Source organism: Athene cunicularia, assembly GCF_003259725.1.
Source record: "Athene cunicularia isolate RWA chromosome 6 unlocalized genomic scaffold, athCun1 chr6_part2, whole genome shotgun sequence".
In the NCBI taxonomy this organism is placed as follows: Eukaryota; Metazoa; Chordata; class Aves; order Strigiformes; family Strigidae; genus Athene; species Athene cunicularia.
In genome coordinates, this window is record NW_020799106.1 from 4853480 (window position 1) to 4878360 (window position 24881).

Consider the following 24881-nt stretch of genomic DNA (forward strand, 5'->3'; position numbering starts at 1 on the left):
CCACTTACTTAAAGCTACCTGACACAAGTATAGTTGATTATTTACTTTGGTAAGGTAAAAATTTGAGTTGAAATCTTACAATGCCAGTTTCATCTCAGACTCATTTGAAAAAAAAACCCAAACCAAACCAAAACACCAAGACACATGATGCATCTGTCTCTGCCTAACGGTAAGAAGTTAAATTACTTAAGAGTCCTGAACTTCCTTAGATCTCTGGATATCCCTGCAAGTGTACGTTTCTCCCACATAACCATCCTGAGCTAGTTTTAAGGGATGCTGCGGAGATGTTGGTAGACTTTTCTGTAATTGCTGCTTTAGGCCAGCTGCAGCTAAGGGAAGGCAATTGCCTGACTTTACAAAGTGTAGCAAGCTGGTGAAATAAAAGTATGGAGCTCTTGCATTTCTTAAGGAGATGGTAACTACTGCTGTCGGATCTCTCATGGAGAATTGTTCCACTGCCCTGTAGCCAACACTCTTACTAGAAAATGCTGTATTGTAGCAGAGTTGTGTTAGGGCAGATCTGTTTACTGATCTTGCTCTCAATGTGGATTGCTTGGCACCCTCTCACCCTGCTCTGCACTGTACTTAGGATGAATTTTAGCAGAAATTGTCTGTCTGGGCAAAAAGGGATTAATTCCCACTTGCTTCTCTTTCAGTGTGTTGCTGTTGCAGACTCCTATCAAAAGAAGATGAAATTACGTAACTCATTGTGTTGTCATAAAACTACTTTTGAAGAATTTTCTGGTGATCTGATAAAAGTAGATGATTCTGATTACCCACTTATAATTGTTAGAGGTTCTTTAAGTGTGATAGCACTCCCAGTGTGAAAAAACTCTTTTGGCATGGACAGACTGCAGGACTGGTTTTACTTGTAGCTGAACCAGTAGAGCAGTCTTGTGAAACCGGTTGTTTTCTTCAGGGCATACAGCTTTTTCTGTTTGTGTTGCTCAACGTTTTCGTATTGATAAACTTCCTCCAAGCAACCTGTAACATGGTGATTTTTTTTTTTTTTTCAGGCTACAGAAAGAGATTTTTTTATTAAGTTGGCTGCATTGCTCTAAGAATGTGTTGTCACTCTTGTCATATACAGTATAACAGATTCTGAAAGCTCTCTTTATTTTCCAATAGGTTGGTTTTTGGGATGCTGTATCCTGCATATTACTCATACAAAGCTGTGAAGACAAAAAATGTGAAGGAATATGTAAGTTGCATCCTTTTAATTTCTTTATTAAATGTCTCTGCTGCCATACAACTGTGAAATTCTCATTGTGCAGTGCTATAAATTATATGAAAGTTTCATTTGACATAGTATTAGATACAACACCTGTGTGAACCTAGTGGTAATCCTGTGATTTTGTTGGGAGAGCTGAAGTTAAGGTCTCTCAGACTCTCACAGACTTTGCTGAAACATGTCCAGCACACTGTGCTGTATACGGATATTCTTAGCAGGATTTTTAAACATAAAGTGTTGGTTGCACTTTTGGGCAGGGGGTAGAAAAAAGGTTTCCTAATTCTGACAACACTTGCAGTATAAGCAATGACAAATTGATTCTCAGTGACCACTTGAACAGCAGCGATATTTTAATTGTCACTGTAGGGAGCTCAACAGGGGTTTTGCAATCTACCTGGGAAAAGGTAGCTCTGGTTAATGTATTGGTTGTCAAAGAGGAGAAAAAAATATAACCAGGGAAGGAAAAGGTTTGGTTAAGGTAATGTGGAGGAAAGGAGCAGAGCAGACAGAGTAATGTGGACGAAACCACAGCTACTGTAGTTACTGCAGTTTAGAATTAATCTGTTAAATTATTGACTTTTCAGTGTGAACAGTGATGTTTACCACAAGAATGTTACCCAGCTGCAGTCAGGAGGAGCTTTGCTCACAGAGTTACTTCCCTGTTTTAAGAGGCGGCCTGACTTGATTTCAGCAACTCACCTATAGTCTCTCCTTGCACCTTGTTCTTAACTCCGCTCCTGACTCAGATGGAGTCAGTGCTGTCAGTTACTGGAACTCGGCGGCCATAGCTGTGACCTAATGCTGCCGTCTGGATGTGCGATGTCTCTGCTTTGTACTTGGTTGTACTAGTAGAATGCAGTGGCTGTTCCTCCCCTCCTCTGGTATGTCTTACATGTAGTCTGATCACTCCATCAGAGCTCCAAAGTAGACATCATAGTTTTACTATTTCTGGTTTCTGTGTAAAAGCTGATTAGAACTTATTTGTGCCCACAGAGCTAGTGCCTGCCAGAGCTAAGCTTTTGGGGAAAAAAAAAAATCATCAAAAATAAGAGAAGGATTTCCTGTCTCATGCTTACTTTACCCTATCAAGAAGGTATATAATGCAAAGAATTTATAATCTACTTTTCTTCTCTGCTCCCTCAAAAGGAATCCACAGGCTAAGTAGAGGATAGCAGTTAAAAACGCTAATACAAGAAATCACTTTAAGAGGTTACCATTGCCTCTTGCAATGTATTTTCTAGAAAAAGAAAAGTAATGGTTCTACGCTGCTGAGATTTTGACTTTTACCTCAATTGTCCAGTTAACTATGACTTAGCTGCCTTTCTGGGGCAATATACTTTTTTAGAGATGCCTGTCACTTACACAAGACCTTTAGTAGGGCCTGGGACCATAATTTTCCACCTGTGTGTTTTCCTTTAGTGTGAAAACACTGCTTTTCAGTCACCTGTGGTCTTTTTGCAGTCCCTGAACTTGCAGTTGCATACAAAATGTTATGGGGTTGAGATGAATGAGACCCATCACAGTGACTTTTTCATGAGCAGAGAACGACATTGATTCATCAGTGAATTACCACTCCATTGCTGCTTGGGTTGAGTGTCCAGGAACATCTTAGGGACTATCCATGGCTTTCCTCTTCCCAGCTGGGACATGTTGTTTCACAGAGAGGGTGTAGGTTTAACTGTAGCCTTCCAAATGGCACAGCTCTGTTGCCAGTCATGTTATGGTCTGAGCACAACTTCCTTTCCAGGTCTGTGTGTGGCTCAGGAGCCATCTGTTTTTGTTGCTGGATTGCAAGAGCTTTTTAATAGTGAAATTTTTTACTTGGCTACAGCTTCTACCAGTAAAAAGCAACCAAAAAAAAGTCCAGACATCTTGACTTGCTGTGTAGGTCAGGATTCAGCGAACTGTTCCAAGATTACGGATGATGATGTTGCTGGTTTTAGTAATTTAAAAGTCTTAGGGTCTGTAGTTCTAGAAATAAGCATCTGTGCCTTTGAGGAGATTTATTTGTTCTTATAATTACCCTGGTTTAATGGAGTTGACCGGGATCTTTCAGGAGTTTTTTTTCACTGTTACACCAAAGTGCTTGTAATAAGCATCTGAAACATAGTTTATAATAGAAATCAGAATGACCAGTCTTGTCAAATCCTGCTTCAGAATCCTGACCTGAAAGGATGTATTTCAGCCAGAGCCAACAAAGATGAGCTTAACACTTGGATGGTAGAAAGTTCAATAAGCCTATCTGTAACCACCCTTTTAACATAAAAAGTAAAACCCAATCAAAGCTTCTGTAACGTTCATCTTTAAGAGTTGTTACAGTCTTCTGGGCACTGTCAAATACAACCTTCTGCTTTTCCTTAAGTTTTTTCTCGAATGAAAACCACTGTAAATCGGACAGGTTCGTTTGTTGAGGATGCTTTTGGTACCTAATGTGTTAGTTGTACAAAATATGATTTGACTTGTGTTGTTGAGAATTTTTGCCCAGACCTCAGCAGGACTCCTGGCAGATCTCGTATGCCCTTCTGTAGGGCATTTTTTTACTGTTCTGAGCAGCCCAAGAGAAACTCCTCTTCTACTGTTGTTTCTAATTGGATAAATAGATGTTGATTAAAGAATGAACAGCCTGAATAAATTATACTGGGGGAAAAAAAAAAATCAGTCTTCTGTGGCATCTTAAAAATTACATTTCATCATGATTAGGTTGATGGGGCAAGGGTGGATGTTAATTTTATTTTTATTCAGGTGTTGACTCTGGTTCATGGAAGGGTCACCAGTCTAAATGTCACATGGCCTGTCAGAGGTGACCTCAGCTGTTGTGTACATTTGTCTTAGTTTATTCAAGCCTGAAATACCTAAATCCTCTGAGAGTTTGAAGTGAAGAATGTCATCACATGACTGAGTTTCTTTTCAAATTGAAATGTAGAAAAGCATTTGAGATAAATGGGTTTCAAGTTGTGACAAAGGAAGTGGTTTTGAAGTGTAATGCACAGCTACAAAATAGGCAGCGGTGTAGCATTAGGTTTTGAGTACTTATTTAAGTCTGCTTCAAAAAAAGATTGCTTTAAATATGAAGATTAAATCTGAGCCACATCATCTGTAGGAAAGTATATATAGCCCTCCTTTTGAATGAGGGTACCATGAATTCAGGGCTCAAGTTAGTGTCTATCAAATGTGGTGTTTAATGCTTTGTGGGTATACCGGAGGAGTTCGTAGTCTGTATATCATAAGTGAAAAGAGGTTATTCCATCTGGTTGCGGGTGATGCTTTTCTTCTCTTAAACACTTTTGTTTTTTTTTCTAGCATAGATAGTGTTGGAATTTAAAGAACATGTGGGTGTTCAGTTAGTATGAATAACCAGCGGTGGTTTGCACGGACCTATTTTGGAAATACGTTGCTTTTGGCCGCTGATATCTTAGAGAAGATGAATGTCTGCAACTGCTTCTGTAATGCATATTCTGAAAAATGTAATCAGTAAAACCTGTAGTTTAAGAGCATTGTCTGATTTCAGAACAATAATGTATAGAGTAAATCTTAAAACCAAAAATTAGTCTATAGATACAAACCCCTGAAGCATTAAGATGCTTATGTGTGAGCTCTTTTATTAACAAGACTTTTGTGGTTCTTGGCATATAAATAGAATTAAATTTCCATGAAAAATACTGTTTTCCTGCCTTGCTCCACTATTAATACTATAATGCTAAACACACATATAGAACTTGAGAGCAATGTATAGCTGAATAACATTTATTCTGAAATGAAAGCAAGGGCTACCTGACATTAATTTCTGACTTCTGTGTGTCTGGTATAAACATATGGATGGGTGTGGAAGAGTGAAATATTCTTTAGTGCTATAGTGGGAATTGCACTTTGTACTTTTGAGTATCTACTGACTCTTTGCAGTGTTTTTTCTTATCAGTAAAGCTCTTTAGAGGCAGAGCCAAATCTGTGAAGCCAGCCTAGGTGAGGTTGTGACCCTGGTGACCCAGCCATTTCACTTAGCTTGTGGCAGCTGCCACCACTTCTACTTAGGAACAGAAAATCATTAGGACCCTCATATCATTTCACTTGAAACCTGGTTGAGGCAGACAGATACTGGTGAATGTCTTGCTTTGGCAGCTCTGAACTGACTGTACAGTGTATAGTGGATTCTGTGTAAAGGTGAAATCAAAATTCACACTGAACATGGTATTTTAATTTTCAGGTTCGCTGGATGATGTATTGGATTGTGTTTGCTCTTTATACAGTAACTGAAACAATAACTGACCTAACAGTCTCTTGGTAAGAGCCTGCTTTTTATGAACTCTAGATGAGTCTATATTTGTTTCTGGTGTTCTTTGATTTGTAATGATTTAAGATTTAATTTTTATAAAGAAGTTGTGCTTGTTAGTAGCTCTTTATTTTCAGGAAAAGATCTCGGTGTATGTAAAAAATATCTGTTTTCGAGTGTGCACTGTCACTCAAAGTAGGGACTACAAAGCTGCCACCTTTGCTGTAGAAACTGAATGGAACTCTTAAAAGGATGGACTATAGCTTCTCTGTGCACGAATGTATAATGCAAAGCTTTTAACTGTTTGTTTCTTAAATGACAGTACAGTCAATTAGAATTAAATCCATAGGTCTGTAACTCATTTGATTTTTGTCTAATATAACTTCTTGTATATGAAGAATCCTATCCGGTAACATGTAATTTTGTTTTCTGAGATCTCTTCCTGATGATGAATTACTGTGTGTTTTCTTACTGCAGTTGTTGATTTCATGCAACTTTTAACTTGTCTGTAGGTTTCCACTGTACTATGAACTGAAGATAGCTTTTGTTATTTGGCTCCTTTCCCCATATACTAGAGGGGCAAGTTTAATCTACAGAAAATTTCTCCACCCCCTTCTTTCTTCTAAAGAAAGGGTAAGGAATAACTTCTCATATTTTTAATGCCTAATATGGAAATATCATATCTTGAAATACTAACTGTTGCTAGATAAATGATAAAAGCAGATCAGTGTGTTACTGGTTTGCCAGGCAGCAGGAACTTGGCCTGGCAGAGGCAAGTGCATATGGCTGTCCATGTATATGTTTCTGTTTAACTTGCATGAGCAGATGATGTACTACTCTTTTGACATGAGATAGCTTGGTGTGTTCACTGGTTATTGCACTTTGGGGAGCCCAGTTGAGTGGAAGTGATGCAGTTTGACTTTCTACTGGAAGAACATGTGCAGTACTCTCTCGGAAGAAGCACAAATGCAGGCTTAGCAACAATTCTTCATGTTACCATTTTTTAAAACATGATCGAGCAATAAAACTTCTCAGGAGAAATGATGTTGATGATTTTTCTGATGTGCAAACTGACAGGATGAGAGAGACTTTCTACTAAGGGAAGAATAGTCTGCAGAAATATACCCCAACTGAAAGCAGCTAAAGGATATTTAGCTTTAGCCCAAGTATGACCAGACCACAGATCTGCTTAGTTTTTTGTTTTGGTATCTTGTTTGCGTGGAAAGGGTGATTAGCAAAGGTGTGAATACTGCCACCAAAAACACTCACACTACAGAAAATAGCTTTCATAAAGGTCAGTGTTGAGCTTGGCCTTTATTAGGCGAAAAACGTAGCTGACATAATTGCCATGGATATGAACAGTACGGTCATCCTGACCTTTTGAAGGCTGAACTGTGAACCGTTTGCAACTTCATAAGCTAAAGGATTTTTTCCCTCTAGTCTGCTAGCTGTTGTGAACTACCTTGAAGCCTTTATCTCCAGCTCCAGGCGTTTACCACAGCTGGGGATAAATGTCATGACTGTATTGTCCTTGGTACTTAACTATGTCAGAGCTCTGGCTTCAGAAGTTCTTTCTGAGCCGACCCTACCTTTCTAAGGAGCTCTCATTTCACCTTAAGCATGTTATTTCTTGAACAACTTTTGTCTGACAAGTTAAGCTTACTCTCTGTAAGGAACTTGCTATGTAGTGGTGATGTTTCTGAGCTGGACAGAAGTAATGTATTTTTATCTTGTTTGACCAGACGTGGTTATTTTTTAAATGAGATAATATAAGGGAATGAAACATCGGTGTACAAAGACAAGAGTAATTGTCCCATTAAAAATTTTTTTAAAGATATCTGTCTTCCTTCATTGATGGAAAAATAATACTGTGGGGAAACGTGACTCTCTTCTGTACAGTTCTCTAACATTTGTTTTGCTTTTAGGAGATTGATGAGTACATCGTACAAGCCAAAGAAAGAGGCTATGAGACCATGGTGAATTTTGGAAAGCAAGGGTTGAATTTGGCAGCAACGGCTGCAGTGACAGCAGCTGTAAAGGTAACTTTCTGCTTGCACTAATTGCTTTTGCCCTTGATATAGAGCAGTGCCATTGCACTGAGGATTTGACATTCCTAAATCAAAAGATTGATTCTGTAAATATATTGAAAACCTGGAACACAACTTAAGGGTTGCAGCCCTCTAGTCCTTCTCATACGATGTATGTTTGTTTAACATGTCTTGTAGTTATTTCTTGGATGGTGGGGATCAGTTTACTGTAATTCAAAAGATACCATGCAGTTTTCTATGCAGATTTTTGGTAAAGATGACCATTGTTTCTTTTCTGTTTCTGTTGTGCTTTCTTGTTGGTAAACAAACTATTTAAAGGATTTCTGGCTTTTCTGCTGTTTTTCTCCAATCAACTTGAGGTAACCCCATATATGAAGTAAGGCATGAAAGATTACTACCACAGTTAAACATTATCTTGACACACTTAACTTGTTTGCAACTTGATTGAATTATTAAATTAATACACTAAGCATAAGCTTGAATATCGCTGTTTAGCATACTCTTGCTTTGTCATATGATTTCCATTCATCATGAAGTAACCTGTTGTTGTTCCCAAATTACATTCTTAAACTCATGACTGTCAGTTGAATTTCAGAGGGTTCTAGGTGTAGGAAAACAAAATGCAAGCTTAAGTAAGATTCTATGCAACCACCAGAAGGAGTATAACTCTGGACAATGTATATCCTGCTTAATAGTCGTTTAAACCAAAACACTAAAGTATGGAAAGAAAGATGTATATGACCTAGTTAAATGATAGTTCTAGGGCAATCAGGATTAATTTCTTCCTGGGAATAAATAAAACTGCTGGATTCATAGTAACAGCATTGAAAATGTGAACACTTGTAGTAGATATCAGTAAGTAATGTAGAGGTCCCTGGCTGTCAAAGTTAAGCAGGTATAGCTAGCATTTAACTTAAATTTCTGTGCTTGTACAAGAACTTGCTTTATAAATCAAAGACACTTCTAAAAACTACATTTTCAAATGTGATCTCAGAAAGGTTTGGAAAAAGTCATGCATATCTTGTTTGTTCATCATCTCTCTTTTTAAAGATACATGTAGGTGGTAGTGTAAAAAGTATCACTTTTTGTTTTAAAATATGGACATCATAAGCCTGAAATACTGAGAATGTGATTTAGTTTGATCACTGGTTCTTTTTTTTTGTTATTCAAAGTCTTAGTAGTGCCTTGAGGCATGAAATAATTTAGAAGGAAATAGAATACACATCTAGAGAAACAGAAGTATCCAGAGTGAAAATAGGTTACTTAGAAAAAACAAACCTGATAAACAAAAACTCAAAGTACTCTACTGGAAAAAAGTTTAAGAACTATGCTAAATGCTAAAATTCAAATTTTTTGCCAAACAGCAAATCATAACTTACTACAATGTGCACCTGTGATATGCTCTGTGTGTTTTCCTTATGTCTGGCTGCCTGGCTAAGGTTGGATATTTCCTTGTTAATCCTTGTGGTGTTATAGAAATATTGTAAAATAAATAACAGAAATATCTCCTCCCACTTTGTTCTGAAATAATGAATAACTTCTTCCGAAATGTCTGTGTTTAGATTTCATTGCTATTCAGCTGTGACTGGCAAGACGCCTGCTCTATTTGTTAAAACTTGTTAAACATGCTCATGAATATTTGTACAGAATTAGTTCAGTGCAGATGAGATGCTTGGGCAAAACAACCACCACAATACCAGAGACCTAAAATAGACATGATTTTTAAACAGTATGAAAGAGGAGACTCTGAAAATCTTTATTTTGGCATGTTAAACCTCTCTTCAGTTTGTCATTCCAAAAAGCTGAGCGTGACTGCTCCATCCAAGCAAATGGAGACAATGCATGTGTTCTTGATTTTTGTTCCCTGTTTTTCAAGAGTTGACTGCTGCCTCCAGCAGGTGAAAAGATAATCCCTTCAGCATGAGCTGGTGGAGCATGCTATAGGATTTCATGAACGGAATCCTATTAGTGGGATCAGTTTTGATGGGAAGGAGACACAATTTCATCCCTTTTTTTTTTTTAAGGAGCAGGCATGCTTATTCTGACATATCGGATCTCAAATTAGGAATAGAGTATGTGGAAGGTTAAACACAACAGGAGGTCCAAAGAAAGCTTCTGTTCACTGAAGTGTCCAAGCACAAGATGCTGTGATGTCTGCTTATGCCAACTTTAGGAGGGTGGTAAAATTGCTTGGAAACTCTCTGGAATATTTTCAAGATGAAGTGTGGGAAAGAGCAGTTTTCTCCAAGGGCTGTCAAAGGAATATTAGTATTAAAAGACTAGTTGGCTGTGCAGGGGAGGCTGGAGCAGCCAGCCGGGTCAGCCTGCTGAAATTTGACATAGATTTAAACCTGCTCCACTCTAGTTACATTGAAATGTAATTGGCAGGAGTCATGGCTTATAGCTTACATTCCTACATTGATTTTTTTTTTTTTTTTTCATCTAATACTTGGTGTTTCAAAACCTGCTAGATAGCATACATTAGCAAAACAAATTGTGTTACTTAAATCAGCATGACAGAAAACAAATCTTTGTAAAATCCTGGTTTCGGGAGACTTGGAGATGAAATGTGGTTGAGGTTGTCTTTTACAGTCTACTAATAAAAATTCTCTTTTGGATATAAAAGAACTGGCAACAAGATGCCTTTAATGATATGGAAGTTGTTGAAGCTCTTTCAGCTCAACAGTGTATGGATTTGTGGAAATCCTATCCACAACACCAAGTTCAACTGATAAATCTTGTGTTTTGATGCATTGGCTTTCCAGTTCTCTGAGATGCAGGTTACTTGTACTTTCTAGTTATTGCCAACGCATAAATTCTGACTTCTGAAGCTACTAGTGAAAACTGGTTTCTCTATCACCACGTGTGGGATGGCTGCTAATTAAGCTGTGACATGCGTTGTCGTTTTTTGAGGTTGCACAAATATTGTTCATTTGTGAAGTATTATTTAGTAGTAATAATAATGATATATTCTGAAGGCTGTGTTTCTGAATGTCCTTTAGTCATCCTGAATCTGCTGCCTTTCTGCTGGTGGATTATTATTCTAACATCCTTGCTCAGACTTCGCCTTCTTCCCACTCGGGGCATGGCCGAGGCCGGCGGGATCTTGCGGCCAGCTGTGGCACGCAGCCAGCATGGCTGTGAGCAGCTCCGCTCCCCGGCAATATTGCTTTCATCCCTCCTCCCTGCTGGGACTGCCCGGCATGCTGCAGAGGTCATTCACGGGACAGCAGTCCCTCTCTAGGTTGAGAGGGATCAGAAGTCATTCCCTGTCAGCCTGGATGGGATCAGCGGGAGAACAGCTGGGAATGTGGGTGCTGCACATGGCAGCTCTGTGGCCACACAGCTCTAAGCAGCCCTGTGGATGCAGAGTCCATTGAGAACTTGTCCAGTGCAGGCAAGCAGCTTTATTCAGTGATGCTGACCACTGAGGGGGCTGTAAGTCCCATTTAAACAACAACAGAAAGGAGTCCCTGAGGCAGACATATACCGTGTGGTGTCTGTTTACAGCAACTTCCCTGGGTTAAGTGTATAGATTGTAAAAAACCCCATGCTTGATAACAAAATAGAGCAGCATTTCATATATGAGGGTCAGCTGATGAGATGGCGTACTAATAGCTTACTAGAGTCAGAGTGGTCTCGGGAGTCCTTTAAGTAGGCTATATGTATCAAAAACTAGTTTAGAAACCTATTAGAACTTCAGTGTTTCAGATTGGTCCCTGGTAATGAATATGGTCTCTGAAAAGAGTTGAATATGTTTTAAGAGCTACTATTGAATAAATAAGCAAACTCATGCTTTAAGACTTGTGTTTTGTTTAAGACCACACCAACTTCACAGTTCATCTCTCTTCAAGGTTCACTTACATGGAATTTTGAGCGCTGAAGTTCTGTGCTTTTTTTTGTTTGCACTGTAATTGTAAATGTGTGTGTCTCAATCTCTTGTGGTGTAATTTTAGTTGGCAGCAGCTGGGCTGGATGCAGCCTACTGTATTTCTTCCTTACTGGTAGGAACTGTTGAAGTAATGGGACACTAGTGCAGGCGTGGCAACTGCACTGCCACCTTCTTGTGTGCAGCAGCTTGGGGTGTGTGTAGGGCTGGGAGGGGTGAGGGCTGCTGCCATACCTGTGGCATGAGTGTGGAAGCAGGAGAACCCCTTTTAACTCTACCTGCGATTGGATTGCTCTGCCTTCTGTTTTTCAGGCAAACATCTTGCTTTCGAGCTGTGGCTAGTAACTCTCTGAACTTTCAAACAAGGTATCAAAGCTCTTAATGCATTCATATTCTAAAATGTGAATGTTATGTTCACGTTTCCTGCCGTAGAGGGTATTTAATCTTACATTTTCTCCAGTAGCAGAGTATTTAATATTTTTCAGCCAGGCTTTCATTCTGAGTTGATAATAATCCAGATCCTCGGCAGAAAGCCACCACCTGCTTCTTTTGGGCATAGGGGGTGGAACAACCTTCCTAAATATTAAGTACTGTATGAGCACGGTGATGTGGGTTGTTTTTTCCTTTACAATTATAACCCCCCACAGAACACCTTGAAATTTGTCCTCCAGTTAGCCCACGCAGTGGTGTGAAGTAGAAATCCATCTTGATTTGTCTAGACTGGATCTTCCTAGGGGTGAGATGGAGACAGTGTTCAGGCAGGAGACTGGGGGGGCTGTAGGGACTATCTGCAGAGGATTAGTGCCATTTGTGACTGTGACTCTGCAGTACGGCAGTGGCTGCGCAGCCCCTGTTTGTACTGTGACTCTTAAGCATGTGTGCTGCCTCTCGTATTTGTATATGTATCCTTTCAAACTCCTTAATATTTACTGTGTGTAACGAGTAAAACTTTCCATCTTGGCAAGTCATTTTGGAATGAAGGGCCCATTGTATGAATCCCTTATGTCCTCCCCGAATGAGGCAATGCTCCGCAGGAGCTCTAGCCTCATTGACCGTGCAGTTTGGTTAAGGGCACAATGTTGCTTTATGGCACATAGTTGACTTTTTTTTTTTTTCCCCTTCAAAAAACAAAATTCTGTATCCATGAGCTGCACTGAAAATGAAGGTTGAACGTTCCCAGTTTGGATCTAGTCCTCTGTCTCAGCAGTGGAATTGGAAATACAGGCTTGTAATGTGAGTTCTTAGCGTGTTAGCTATTATAATCTTAATAACATTATCTTGTACAATTTGCAGATGTCTTTTTGAGGTGTGTCTCATAATGAATGAACTCACTGTGCAACACTTACCCCAGTGTGTCTTCCTACACTTTTATTTCTAGCCAAATCTAGCTTCTGTCACTATTCTGTAGTAGACTCTGTCCACACTTAGTGAGTGGAATTGTGCTGAATTTATATGGATTCTGCTGAGAAGCAACTTGGGTCTATTTTACACATTCATCGGTGTGCAGTGATTGACACCTGAGTCCAGTTGTGTCTCTTCAAGCAGTGGACACAGCCTGATCAAGAGTCTTACTGTGTTAAAGCAGATACTGTTAGCTGTTACTTGTCAAAAGAAGCAGTCCTGTCTCTGCAGTTCTCTGTTCTCTGGTGTCCTAGCAGCTGACTAAGTACTCAGGCATAGCTGGTTCCTGATTTGATTTACTGTGCAAATGCTTTTCAATGAAAAAAGTGGAGTAGTGGAAGGACAGGATTCCTGCCTTAAGGCAGGACAGACCTGCCTTAAATAAGCTATTTTAGGGAATAAAATTAACTTTGGAATTTCTACAGTAGTTTATACACAGACTGTACAGTGTAGTGCATTTTAACTCAAAGGCAAGCTGTAGTTGTGTTCTTGAGAGCTGTTAGTCATCCTACACGTGTGTAGGAAGAAGGAGAAAATTAAAGGCTTGTACTTCTCTCATAAGAAACCCTTTCTTTGTTTAGTGGCAGTGTATGAATGGTGGTGTAAGAGTTAAAAAAAGAAATTAAAATTGGTTCTTCTTGCCCGTGTAGCACACTGTTTTAGTTTTATACACTGTACTAATGACTAGTCATTATAAAATTAGTATTAAGTTTAAGCCACTTCCCTTCCCCTCCGTCCCCCCCGTCCTCCCTCCCCCTGCCTTTGGTGGCCATGCAAGCTTAAGGAGTATGACTCTGTCTCTTCGCTTTACATGGCTATTTTTAACATGGTATAATTTAGTGTGCTGCTCTACCATCTGCAAACAGTTGTTGCTATGAGAGTGAGAACAAATGGCTTGGGCCAGTGGCACAAGAACTGCTATTGCGGAGAAAGGTGTGGGGGATTGTACCCAGATTTCTGCTACTGCTAACTAGCATAATGCTCAAATTTTAGTGAAGAGCTTCATTTTTAAGAGCTTAGTGAAGAGCTTCATTTTTAAGAATGAAACAAAATCTGGAGCCCTTGCTTTGAAGTGGGATTCGTGCACAGGCTTGTCAGCCTTCCTCTGAAACGGTTGTTTTTTGCCATGTATGCCAGAGAGGGAAGAATTAAATGTTTTTTTAACATGACATTGACTAATGTGCTTGTTCTTTTAGCTGTTTATACAATAAATTAATCTTCAGTGCTTTAATAATAACATGATCTGATATAAAATGAAAGAGCTGTTTGACCCATCTTTCTAAAGGGCAACTTCTGATATGTCCCATGGAGGAAAGATGTAAAGACAATCAGAGAAGGAATACTAATGTTGAAATGGGATCGATTATCTTGACACGTAGCATTAGATTTTTGGGTCGGTATTATGGTACTGTGTTCATAAAGCTACATGAGTAACAGAACCTGCTAGCTTGTAGTCCAGACAGGACCTCTTTGGTTTGTGGTTTCAAGTTTCTGTCAACTAGAGCTCTTGTAGTGCTGCCAGTTTCTCAGTTACTTGAGTTAATGTTACAGAGTGTATTTTTAACACATACTTCCTTTCATATGCATATTCAATTTTGTGGAGGACAAAATCTAAAACAGCGGAAATATTTATTTATCATCAACCACGCTTTTTAAAATGGAAGTGTTAAACCCACTGTCATGCTACCTAGCACTGCTACAGAAATACCACGTTTGAAGTGATTTGAGCGTTTCGGATGTGTTTTTCTCCTTTTAAACACTTCCCCTCACCAAAAAAGCCTTTATTTGCTCAGATTAAAGGAGTGAAATGAGACATTTGTAACGAAACTGCTAGCTTATCTGTAAATTACTGGTGTCAGAGCAATATACTGTTAAACTTGGGTAAAAGCAATACTTAAAGCAAACGTAAATCTAACGCATGCTCATGTTGGATGAATTTTCTAGTGCAACAAAGAAGCATGGGCTTGAATGTCTTAACCCATCTCAAACAGCAAAGTTCAACCTCTGTTTTCATAGATACTGTTGTTGTATTTCAGAGTCAAGGTGCAATAACTGAGAAACTGAGAAGTTTCAGTATGCATGACTTGACTACTATACAAGGAGATGAGCCAGTAGGACAGAGACCCTATCAGACATTACCAGAAGCAAAAAAGAAAACCAGAGCATCTGCAAGTGAATCTTCAGGTAAGCATCCATCTATTTCTTTTTCTAGCTAAAAGAACAACTCACCAAAGAGATAAGTGGGAAGGCAGTAATACATTTACCCCATTTAGAAATGGAAAAGACCTCAAAGAAATCCAGTACACTTGAACAGAGTTTACTTGAGCAAGATATATTATGACAGTTGAGAAATCCTCCCTGAATTACTTTCTTCTTGCAGCCACTAACAGCGTAGTCATACTGTTCTCATTACTCCTATCTTTGCCAATTAGCAATGAGAATTCCTTGCCAAAGTAAAGCTTAATTGGAAGTAAAAAAAATGGGATTAAGTGTTGTTTCTGTGACAAATGTACAGAAAGTTAAGTGTGAGAATTTATAGAAGCTCAATAAATAGGAAGAGAAAATTAATGGAAATAAATTCGATACGTCTGTAATGATAGTTCGAAATGTAAAATTGCTTGTGGTGGTCAGATAGTGAAGGCATTAAGTTGTCATAATGGACTGATGCACATCAACACTCAAAAGTGACCAATATATATTATTTTATTATAATATGTTGTTGTTATCATCATCATCATCACTTTGTTTCTGAGAATGTGATGCTTGAAGGAAGGTTTCAGTGGCAGATAACTTTTAAATAGTGAAGTTACAATGTAAAGTAGTTGGTATTTCCTACAAAAGAAATAGCTCTGGTCTATTACTCTTCACCTAAGCCTGTCATTTCCTCTCATCCCTTCATTTTTGGGTAGGGCTGATGCTTGTGGAGGACAAAGAATTCCAGGAATCTCACATGGTAGCCTTTGGTGTTTCTAAGGAATAAATGGCCACGTGAATGGCCTGAAGCTGAGTTGCTAGTTGTGCCCAGAAGGTATCCTGTGAGGGACCGGGGTTACTGGCCAGCGAGAAAGCCCATGGATTCATCGGGGGTTGCATTAGGGATGATGTCAATGCAACTGTTTTGCAGGGGCTATTCCTCAGGAAGAGAGCATTAGTTACCGATCTGAAATACTTGGAAATGCTCAAAATTCCATTTAAAAAAAAATTACTTGGGTATAGTTTATACTTTGTAAATAATCACTCATTGTGAGATTCAACCTCATATGTCAAAACTTCCTTAGAGATAGTTTAACTTAAGTGTTCCTACTCCTGGACCCAAATCTAGTGTACACCTCTTCTGTTTTCTTTGAATTTTCTTCAGCATTAAATTTAAAAAAAACCCAAAACCCCCAACCAAAAACCCACAGACCACACGTAAGTGTTGGGAACAGCTACGTAGTGATATGTTATTGCACTTAGCAGAATGTTATTTTTTGTGATCTGAGCTGCAATTAGTTCAGAAGACAGAGTTGTAGAAGGACATCGATCATAGGATGACTGAGCTGCCAGTGTACTTGCTGTGAAAAAGGCAAATGTGGTTTTGATGCATCAGAAGAGGTGTTACAAATAGAGATAAGGGAGTATTGGTGTCACTGCTAACATCCCTAGTCAGAGATGATATGAGGAACAGATGCAGTTAAAATCTTCCGTATTGGAAAAGATGAATTGTATTGGAGGCAGAGACATGTTGCCTCTAGAATGGCAGAGGAGGCAAGTCTGCCTTGAAGTAGCTGTGGAGTAGGTGAGTGTGATTCTAATTTGGGGAAAAAAAAGACTAAAGGAAAAGAATCTAAGCCTAAATACAACATCGGTTTAAGATTAAATGTACATTGATCATCATGAAAGTTGGGGTTGGAGTCTAAAAAGTATTCTGGAGGTTTTGGAACAGCCTTATAAAAGCAGAGGTTGGCGAGGGGAAAGAACCAGAGTACATTTGGGGGCCTTAGGATAGGTCTGTGATGGGGATTCAGAGCTTTCGGACACTGGGGATCTTTTCAGGACCTGTTTTTAAGCAGTTTGCGCCCTCTAGTGCGAATCTTCGGTAATAATCTTGGCCCTATTTTCTCAGGGTATAAACAACCCTCAATAGCACTTTGACATTGTATCGATCTGAAAGGAACTTTGGCATTAAATATGCAGAGAGGTGTGCAAGTGTGAAGAAAGGTCCTGTGAGTCACAGAATTATAGAATGGTTTAGGTTGGAAGGGACCTTTTAAAGCTCATGTAGTCTAACCCCTCTCCCACGGGGATTATGGCCAAAAACCTCAAGTACTTTTCAGCATGACCACTGAGGTTTTTGCTGTTCAGTGTAAGTCAGAAGACGGTAGCAGACTGATGGTTTCATTTTTGACAGTTGAGGAACCCACTGCATTACATACTCTTGGAACAGAGTGGCTTGGTACTTAAAAATGGGAGGATTATAAGCAGTGAGCTCCTGGCAGACTAGATATTTTGCTGTTCTGAAACAGCTGGCAGACTGTATTGTTTAAGAGTAAAGGATGTGTGTTAAAGACGAAACTCATGGCTTTCTTAGAAATCTAAAAGCTACAGCTACTTCTTATTAAACTCCTTAATAAAACTGTTTTTTAAAGGTTACAAAACTCCACTGGAAAAAAACCCTGGAGATGATAAAACAGATGAAGAGATGGAGGGGACACATTCAGAGGATGAAATGTTTGCTCAGAGAGGCCTTCGAAGAACTCAGAGCATGAAATCTGTCAAAACTATTAAAGGCCGTAAAGAGGCAAGTATAATCTTAGTGAAGTATTGAGTTTGCTTTTAACTGTATCCCAACATTGTTGTTAATGTGAAAATTATTTTTTCTTTATCTTAGAGGGGTTATCAACAATAACTGGGTGGTAGAAAACTAAATGGAGGAGGAAGTATGTGATAACAGTATCTAATCTTGGAGCTTATGTACTTCTGGGTGTTTAAGGGAAATACATGAATTAAATGAACTAAGGGAGGAAAAAAAGGAGCGGAAATAGACTCTGTGCTTGTAATGCTAATTCTAGCACTACCCTGCCCAAATTCCAGAACTGCTCGCCTTGAAAAGGGTGCAGATAGTGATATTATCATCTGCATTTGAGTATCTTGGTTCTGCACACTTAAACATCTGCTGTTTAATGGATTAAAGAAGATTCAGACTTTCCTAGTTCCCATAGACATAGGGCCTGCTTTGACTTGTTACCCATGAAGTGAAGATCCTGTGTAGGATTCAAAGTGCTTTATATTTGCACGTGTCACAGAATTTAAAGATACTTCTGGATAAATCTCTACGGAATGTCAGAAAAACTTTTGGGTAATTCTGGGAAAACAGTTGAGACTTACCCTTCTCGATTCTGTTGAAACTATCTCATTCAGTCACAGATAGATTCTCGGACTGAAACTATGGAGTGTCCAAAGCACATTTAGACACTTGATAGATTGGATTGGTGGGAAGTTAAATAATATTTCTGCCTGAAGGGATCGCAACTCTTAGTGAAGTTGTGTGTGTTTTTTTGTTTTTTTGTTTTTCCCCTCAGATACGGTATGGATCGCTGAAATACAGAGTCAAGAAGAGACCCGCTGTATACTTCTAAGTGTATTGCACAATGCCTGCAAGACAAACTGCTGTATTATAATAACTTGAATTCAGTGTGTCAAGTGTTTAAAGATCTGTGTATGATTCATATAATGAGTATATATGAATAGATATGGTAGGACTTGGTTTTATGAACCTAAATGGTTGGATAAAGTATTACTCTTCTGTAATGGCTTATTGTTTTGACTTAAATCTGGACAAGTTATAGTATGGATCTCTGCACTCCTCAAATGGGAGTTAAATGACTAACAGGAAACAGCCTTTCCAGAGGTACTTAACAGACTGAAATAATTACTACTCCAGTTGAATTACCAGAAGTTGTAAGTGTTTGAAACTTGTAAAAACTGAACTCAGTGTCCCCATGTTTACATGGAACGATAGGTATACTTGAAATATTTTTCTGAACTGCAATTCCTGAAAAGGCCTTTCTGTAATTTAAAAATGTACAGTTTAAAATGGAGCATGGTGGGGAAGGAACAGATGAGGTAGGTATGGTAGGTACATCCTTAAGATCGTCATCTTGCATCATTGCCAAGCTTAACAAACTTATACAATACTAATAGGTGTAAACTGGGGGTACATTTAGCACTTTATGCAAAACTGTATAGTTTTGCACACTCTTACTGATTTACAGCTGCACATATCATTTTAGTGACTTCTTAGGTAGGTTAGACTTATCTTTTGAATGCCAGCAATTCTTGTGCTTCGTGATTTTTTTTTTTTTAATTTATCTTGATTGCTTAAGTACACTTAGGAAGCTGTAGATAATGGCTACTAACATTTATCAGGTGCCTTTCTATGTATTACTAGGCTGTGTGGATTTTTTTCTGTGGGGTTTTTTTTTGTTAGTTTGTTCTGTTTTATTTTGTGTCTTTCTTCCTCCTTCACCTAGAAAGATGTAACATGATTTTTAGGTCAGTTTTTGGTTAAAATTGTGGTAAGAAAAACATGTAGCAATTCCAGTGATAGACCTCAGGGATCTGATCAGCCCATCAGCTGTGTATTAGAAGTCATGCTGACATAAAGGCATGCGTGATAGATTATTCAGGTCCTGGTTTGGTTTTGCTCTGTGTTCCTTTAAGAATGAATATATAAAAAAAAAACAACATGTATGTGTGTGTATTTTATATCATATGTGGATTCTAAAATTGGCTGTGTACTACTTTTATTGCTGAAGATATTACTAGAATATTTACATACAAATAGCTTTTTCTAAAAGTCTAGCTGATTTAGTCAGCTGTTTTATAACCTAGAGTCTCATGGCATAACTGTTTGTGCAGAGATTAATTTTGGAATGTCATTCAAGGCAAGGACTTGTCAAACTGACTTTCTGAGGCTCCCCCTTGGTTCTGTTTTCGCAAATCCGACTTAGGCTGATTTTAGTTTTCTCTGTGACTATTTCTACTGTGGATTTAGGGAGAAAACACCCACTTTCCATAGATGTATGTTACTTCTTGGCATGGGGAGAGATGCTATTACTTTTCTTGAAGAGAAAATGGTGTGTGAGCCCTCTTGTCTTTGGTTCTTGGAGTCCAGTCCTTAGACCTTCCCCCAGGTATGACAGTCACCTGCAAGTCTACAGCACTGCTTTGCAACATGCTCTTAAAGCTTGGGCCTGCTGTGGTTCTTTTTCTGTGCATTACATCTACAGTGGGTTCACCGCTGGGAGGCACATAATGGCCTGTTAATATATACTGGCATTTGAAGTCGTCTTCTGTGGACTTTGGGCCAGGGTTTGAATTGTATGGATAAACATGCAGCTGGTCTGTATTGGCGTTGTGTTACTCGCTTGCGTTACAGGCATTTGTAGGCCAGGTGCAAAGCCTTGCTCAAATACCACAGTAGTGATGGCCAGTGCTTTTAGCATCTCCCAGGAACTTAAATGCAAGGCCCAAGTTCGTATTACTTGACTTGAAGACGCAGTTTTGTATGGGACAACGGGAGGGCTGCTCCCTCCGAGATGAGTGTAGTGCAGAAATCCCATCCTCTAATGGAAACTGGGACTTGTCATCTCGCTTTCCATCTAGCTGTTGTCTGTGGGGGAGGCAGTGATCAGAAAGGCAGCCTGCCCAGGGCATGCTCTGGCACTTGAGCCCCAGGACTGTTTGTGCTTCTCTTCCATCCCTTCCCCTGAATGTAGGGAAGGGCTGCCTGTCTTAAGGTATGCAAGGTGTTAGTGGAAATGGAGGCTTTTGTATCTGCATGTCGCCCCTCTGAAAACCGGAATAACCTGCGCCTTGGGTGGAATCTCTTAACTCTTAGTTGAACGTCCTCTTTGAGCACTTGTTGCCACACCTTGCTTTAACTCATGTTTGTTTTACCAGCAAGCATGACAATAAAATTGTCATCTTTCTACAAATCCGATTCCTGTGTGAAGGAGCAGGGTAAGGTCTTCTTTCCAAATTACCATTTGACAGTCTTACTCGTTTTCATTGCTGTTTGCATATAAGTGTACTTGTGTTCTCTCAGATGCTGTCTTCAGTGATAAAACTTCCAGTGTTTTCCTATCTGTTTTTTTCCAGTTTAATATCCTGCTGTAAGATTCTTTCCTTGACAGGAAAGCTTGATTTTGCTTTTTGGATTCATCCTGAAACTGGGTCACTGTATTACCTTAATATGTTTTTTCTTTGCTGTTTATTGTCAGCTGATGCTTGGCAGGGCGCAATGGCATGATTAGCTTTCATCCCAATAATATGTATTTCACTCTGCTTGTTGAATTTAGTTTAGTTTGGTTTTGAAATATTACACAATCTTTTAAACCTTGTAAACTTTTTTTGCCTTAGCAACTGCAAAAATGATCTGTCTAGTTCTTGACAGTAAACTTCTTGTAAAAATGTTAAAAATCAAAAATTAACAACAGTCTTTTTGGTTTTGGAATGTAAAATGTAGTTCATGTCAAATAATATAATCATACAGACAAAGCATTGCCTGAGAATTGACTGACTGCCACAACAGGACTGCTAATATAGTTAAAGAAAAACTTATGTAGAGGTTAAAGGTACTTTAAAAGAGAGTATGTATTTCTTCTTAAATCACCTAAAGTTTCAAGGCTTTCCAAAATGTATCTGAACTGTCTTGGATTTCTCAGCGAGAGCCCTCTGTACGTTTTGACATGAGGATTAAATTGATGGCCTCAGTTGCAAATAAACTTAGGCCAGACTCTGATCACAAGGTAATTGCCAATATTAGCTCCTTAACGTTAATTGCTTTGCTATGTGAAAGTACTATCCGAGATACTTTTTGCAAACTACAATGAATTTTAAAATGAACAGAAAAGAATTTGATTGAACAGAATGGTAGGGTAAATGCTAGATGCATTTAACACGCTATTCATGACAAAAGATGTGTTTTATTTTTCGTGTTACTTTTATTAATGGGAAGATGGTATTTTTAAGTATTTTTCTACGAAAATGTGTATGTGCAAAGGCAATAATTTAACATTTTCCAAGAACTTGTATTTTTAATCACTACGGACCAGAGACTGTCTACGTTGGGACTGACATTAGTAGCTTTAAAAAAAAAAATGCAATGTATGCTTTAATTTTTATATTGTAATAACAACTTGCTGTCAACTTGTTTACATATTTGTAGGAGGGAAAGCTTCATTATGCATTGATGTATCTTGATACTATCTTTAATAAAGGCTGCTTTAAGCAGGATGCAGTGGATCTTTTATTACTTAAATTATGATTAACAAACCAGTCACTGTATACTCCGTGTTCTGTTACTTAGTACAGCGATTCCAGTACTGAAACAACCTATCTGAATTTTGAAGAGACTTTTAAAACTGTTCAAACTATGACTAAACTGTCATTGAGGTTTCGCTGTGGAGCCTGATGCTGATACAGACTTAAATGAAACTTACCCTGCTAAAGGCATCTTGAAAATGCTGTGGTGTTACTTAATTTGATTAGATGTTCAGTTCAGAGTAAACTAAAACTAAGATCTTAGTCTCCCAAAAGAGTATTCCTGGGGAATGGTTGGATTTTTAATTAAAACACTTGTATTTATTGATGCAAATGGATATTGCTTTGTATTTCCTAGTTGAACAGAGTTCTGGTAACCCAGAGAAGGAGATGCACAAGTGAACTTGGGCCTTTCCTTTTTCAAACCTGCCTTTAAGCTGTTAACTCTCCTAGCAAAGCCAAGCAGACACCTCAGTAACCATATTTTCTGGGCCTTTTTTGCAAGGCTTCCTGACTTACTGCCTCAAAGGAAAGAATTTCTTGATATGGTTAATTGAGGATAAAGCCTTAAAAACGACTATTTATTGCTACTGTCTCCTAAACATTATGAAAATACCCTCCAGAAGCACAGACTGTTAAGGGACCTCGCAGTGATTCAGTTCCTATGTCAGAACAGTTCATACAGTACAAACCCCTTACCTACTGGAGAAATTGTGGATGTCGGACAACAATGCTGAGTTTTCCTTTAATTGTTCAACTAATGTTTAGTTGATGTTCACAAATATGGGCTAAAAGCAGTATCCCTGCTGGTGAGATGTGCTCAGGGAATGAGTAATTATCTGGTGATTCAAAAATAGTGCTGGTATGTATGTCCTATGCTAAAATGATCAAGATGAAGCAGATGCAGCAATGGTGACAGTTGGGGGGGCTTTTAAAAAATTTTTTATTTGAGACTGTAAGTGTTGTGTATTTTCCACACTAACGTGGGAAAACAGATGATTGAACATGAGGGGGAACCTAACAGGTTTTGTAAAATCAGTAGACTTCCAAAATTATTTTCATCCTTTCTGTAGATGTATTCAGGAACAAACCAGGAGCCTGTTTTGTGTAAGTCTGCCTGCTTTTGCTGGAGTTCAGCCACAGATTGCCCTGCCTGAATTAGGGTAGGAATCATGAAAGCAGCTGAAACGGAGACTGTAAGGACTTCACACACAGCCTAGGATTTCACTCCTGTCTGCTAATGTATTGCAATGACATGGATGAGGAAGCTCAGAAATTATTTAGAAAGTCCCTTTTACCCACGCTGTCACAGTTCCAAGGTAAGCAGCACTTTGACCCTCACTTAGCTCTTCCTGGGCAACGTATCCGCTATGTCGTGTGGCACAGTGTTCTCGGTGAGCTGCACTGTCCCGTCCAATCTTTCCACTAATTTTAGCTCTCCTGGACTAATTACTAAGGAGAGGTCACCCTAATATACTGCCTCAAAGGAAAGAATTTTTTGATATGGCCAAATGGGGAGAAAGACTTAAAAATACCCATAAAGCCAAACAAAATCCCTGTGTGAAGTTAGTGTAATAGAAAAGCTGCATCTTCCAGTGTAACGCTAGGAAAAATAGAATTCTTGCAAGAATTACACCGAAGAAGGCCACTTACAGTGCTTTTGTTATGCTTCCCCCCACCCCCCCATGTCTAATTAATAATGTTTCTAGTCCTAATACTAGAATTGCCAATTTAACTGGAGTTTTTCCTGTTGTCCGTAGGATGTGGAGCTTTTAGGTGGCACTCTGCAAACTGGATGAAAGCCGTGGGGTGAACAGAGCATTTATGGTAATTTGTTTTATTGAATCGACAAGCAGAACTGGCTTGTTCTGTAGGTGCCCGAGGACCAGATCTGGCCCCACAGTGGCCTGGGAAGGGGGCTCCAGAGCAAAATGGACCTTTGGTAGCAGCCTGCGGTTACTGAGGCTGGATTAAATCCTGATGAAAAATCCTGCTTAATATCGAGATTACAGAAGAGGAAGAGCTGCTCCTGTTTTACAACAGCTCTGGGGCAACTGCTGGGCTGGTCTGCGCCTCCCTGGGGCCTCTCCTGACGTTTTCGCTGGGGGGGCGACTGGCCCTGAGCCCCCTGGCACCTCGCTCGCCTTTTCCTCCTGGGGCAGCCGTGAGGCAGCTCCCCACCACCTGCTGGTGCTCCCCACCCTGCCCAGCTCACGCTGGGATTCTTCGGGATAGCTTGGGGTTTGGGTTTTCTGGTGGTTTTTTAGTTTGGGTGTTTGTTGGGTTGCTTATTTTAAATTACAGAATCGTCTCGGTTGGAAAAGCCCTCAAAGCTCCTCCAGCCCAACCATTAACCTCACACTGACCGTTCCCAACTCCCCCAGATCCCTCAGCGCTGGCTCAGCCCGACTCTTCAACCCCTCCAGGGATGGGGACCCCCCCCTGCCCTGGGCAGCCCATTCCAACGCCCAACAGCCCCTTCTGCACAGAAATCCTTCCTCAGAGCCAGCCTGACCCTGCCCTGGCGCAAGGTGAGGCCATTCCCTCTTGGCCTGTCGCTTGTGACTTGGTTCAAGAGGCTCATCCCCCCTCTGCACCCTCCTGGCAGGGAGTGTCGAGGGCGACGCGCTCTCCCCTGAGCCGCCTCTTCTCCAGAAATTTCTCCAAAAATCAGGACCATGGGCGCGGAGCGGCGGCGGCCTCCCTGCTGCCTGGGGCGCTGCCGGTGGGGCGGCGGGT

The 24881-nt window shown here is 39.6% G+C and overlaps 1 protein-coding gene across 1 annotated transcript; it reads left to right on the top strand.

Moving 5' to 3' along the window:
* Positions 1–1129: 1129 nt before the first annotated feature.
* REEP3 (receptor accessory protein 3) lies at positions 1130–18490 on the top strand. The gene is made up of 7 exons (XM_026851807.1): positions 1130–1201; positions 5433–5509; positions 6011–6131; positions 7424–7537; positions 14873–15020; positions 17465–17616; positions 18398–18490. Exons 1-7 carry the CDS (start codon positions 1142–1144, stop codon positions 18452–18454), a joined length of 729 nt encoding a protein of 242 aa, XP_026707608.1. The 5' UTR covers positions 1130–1141; the 3' UTR covers positions 18455–18490.
* The last annotated feature ends 6391 nt before the right edge of the window (positions 18491–24881 follow it).

Excerpts from the sequence above, each read along its gene's own strand:
- REEP3 (XM_026851807.1), top strand. The coding sequence starts at position 1,142 with ATGCTGTATCCTGCATATTACTCATACAAAGCTGTGAAGACAAAAAAT. Across the intron at positions 6,132-7,423 it reads TTCTTTCTTCTAAAGAAAGG|GAGATTGATGAGTACATCGT; the intron begins GTAAGGAATAAC and ends TTTTGCTTTTAG. Across the intron at positions 15,021-17,464 it reads ATCTGCAAGTGAATCTTCAG|GTTACAAAACTCCACTGGAA; the intron begins GTAAGCATCCAT and ends TGTTTTTTAAAG.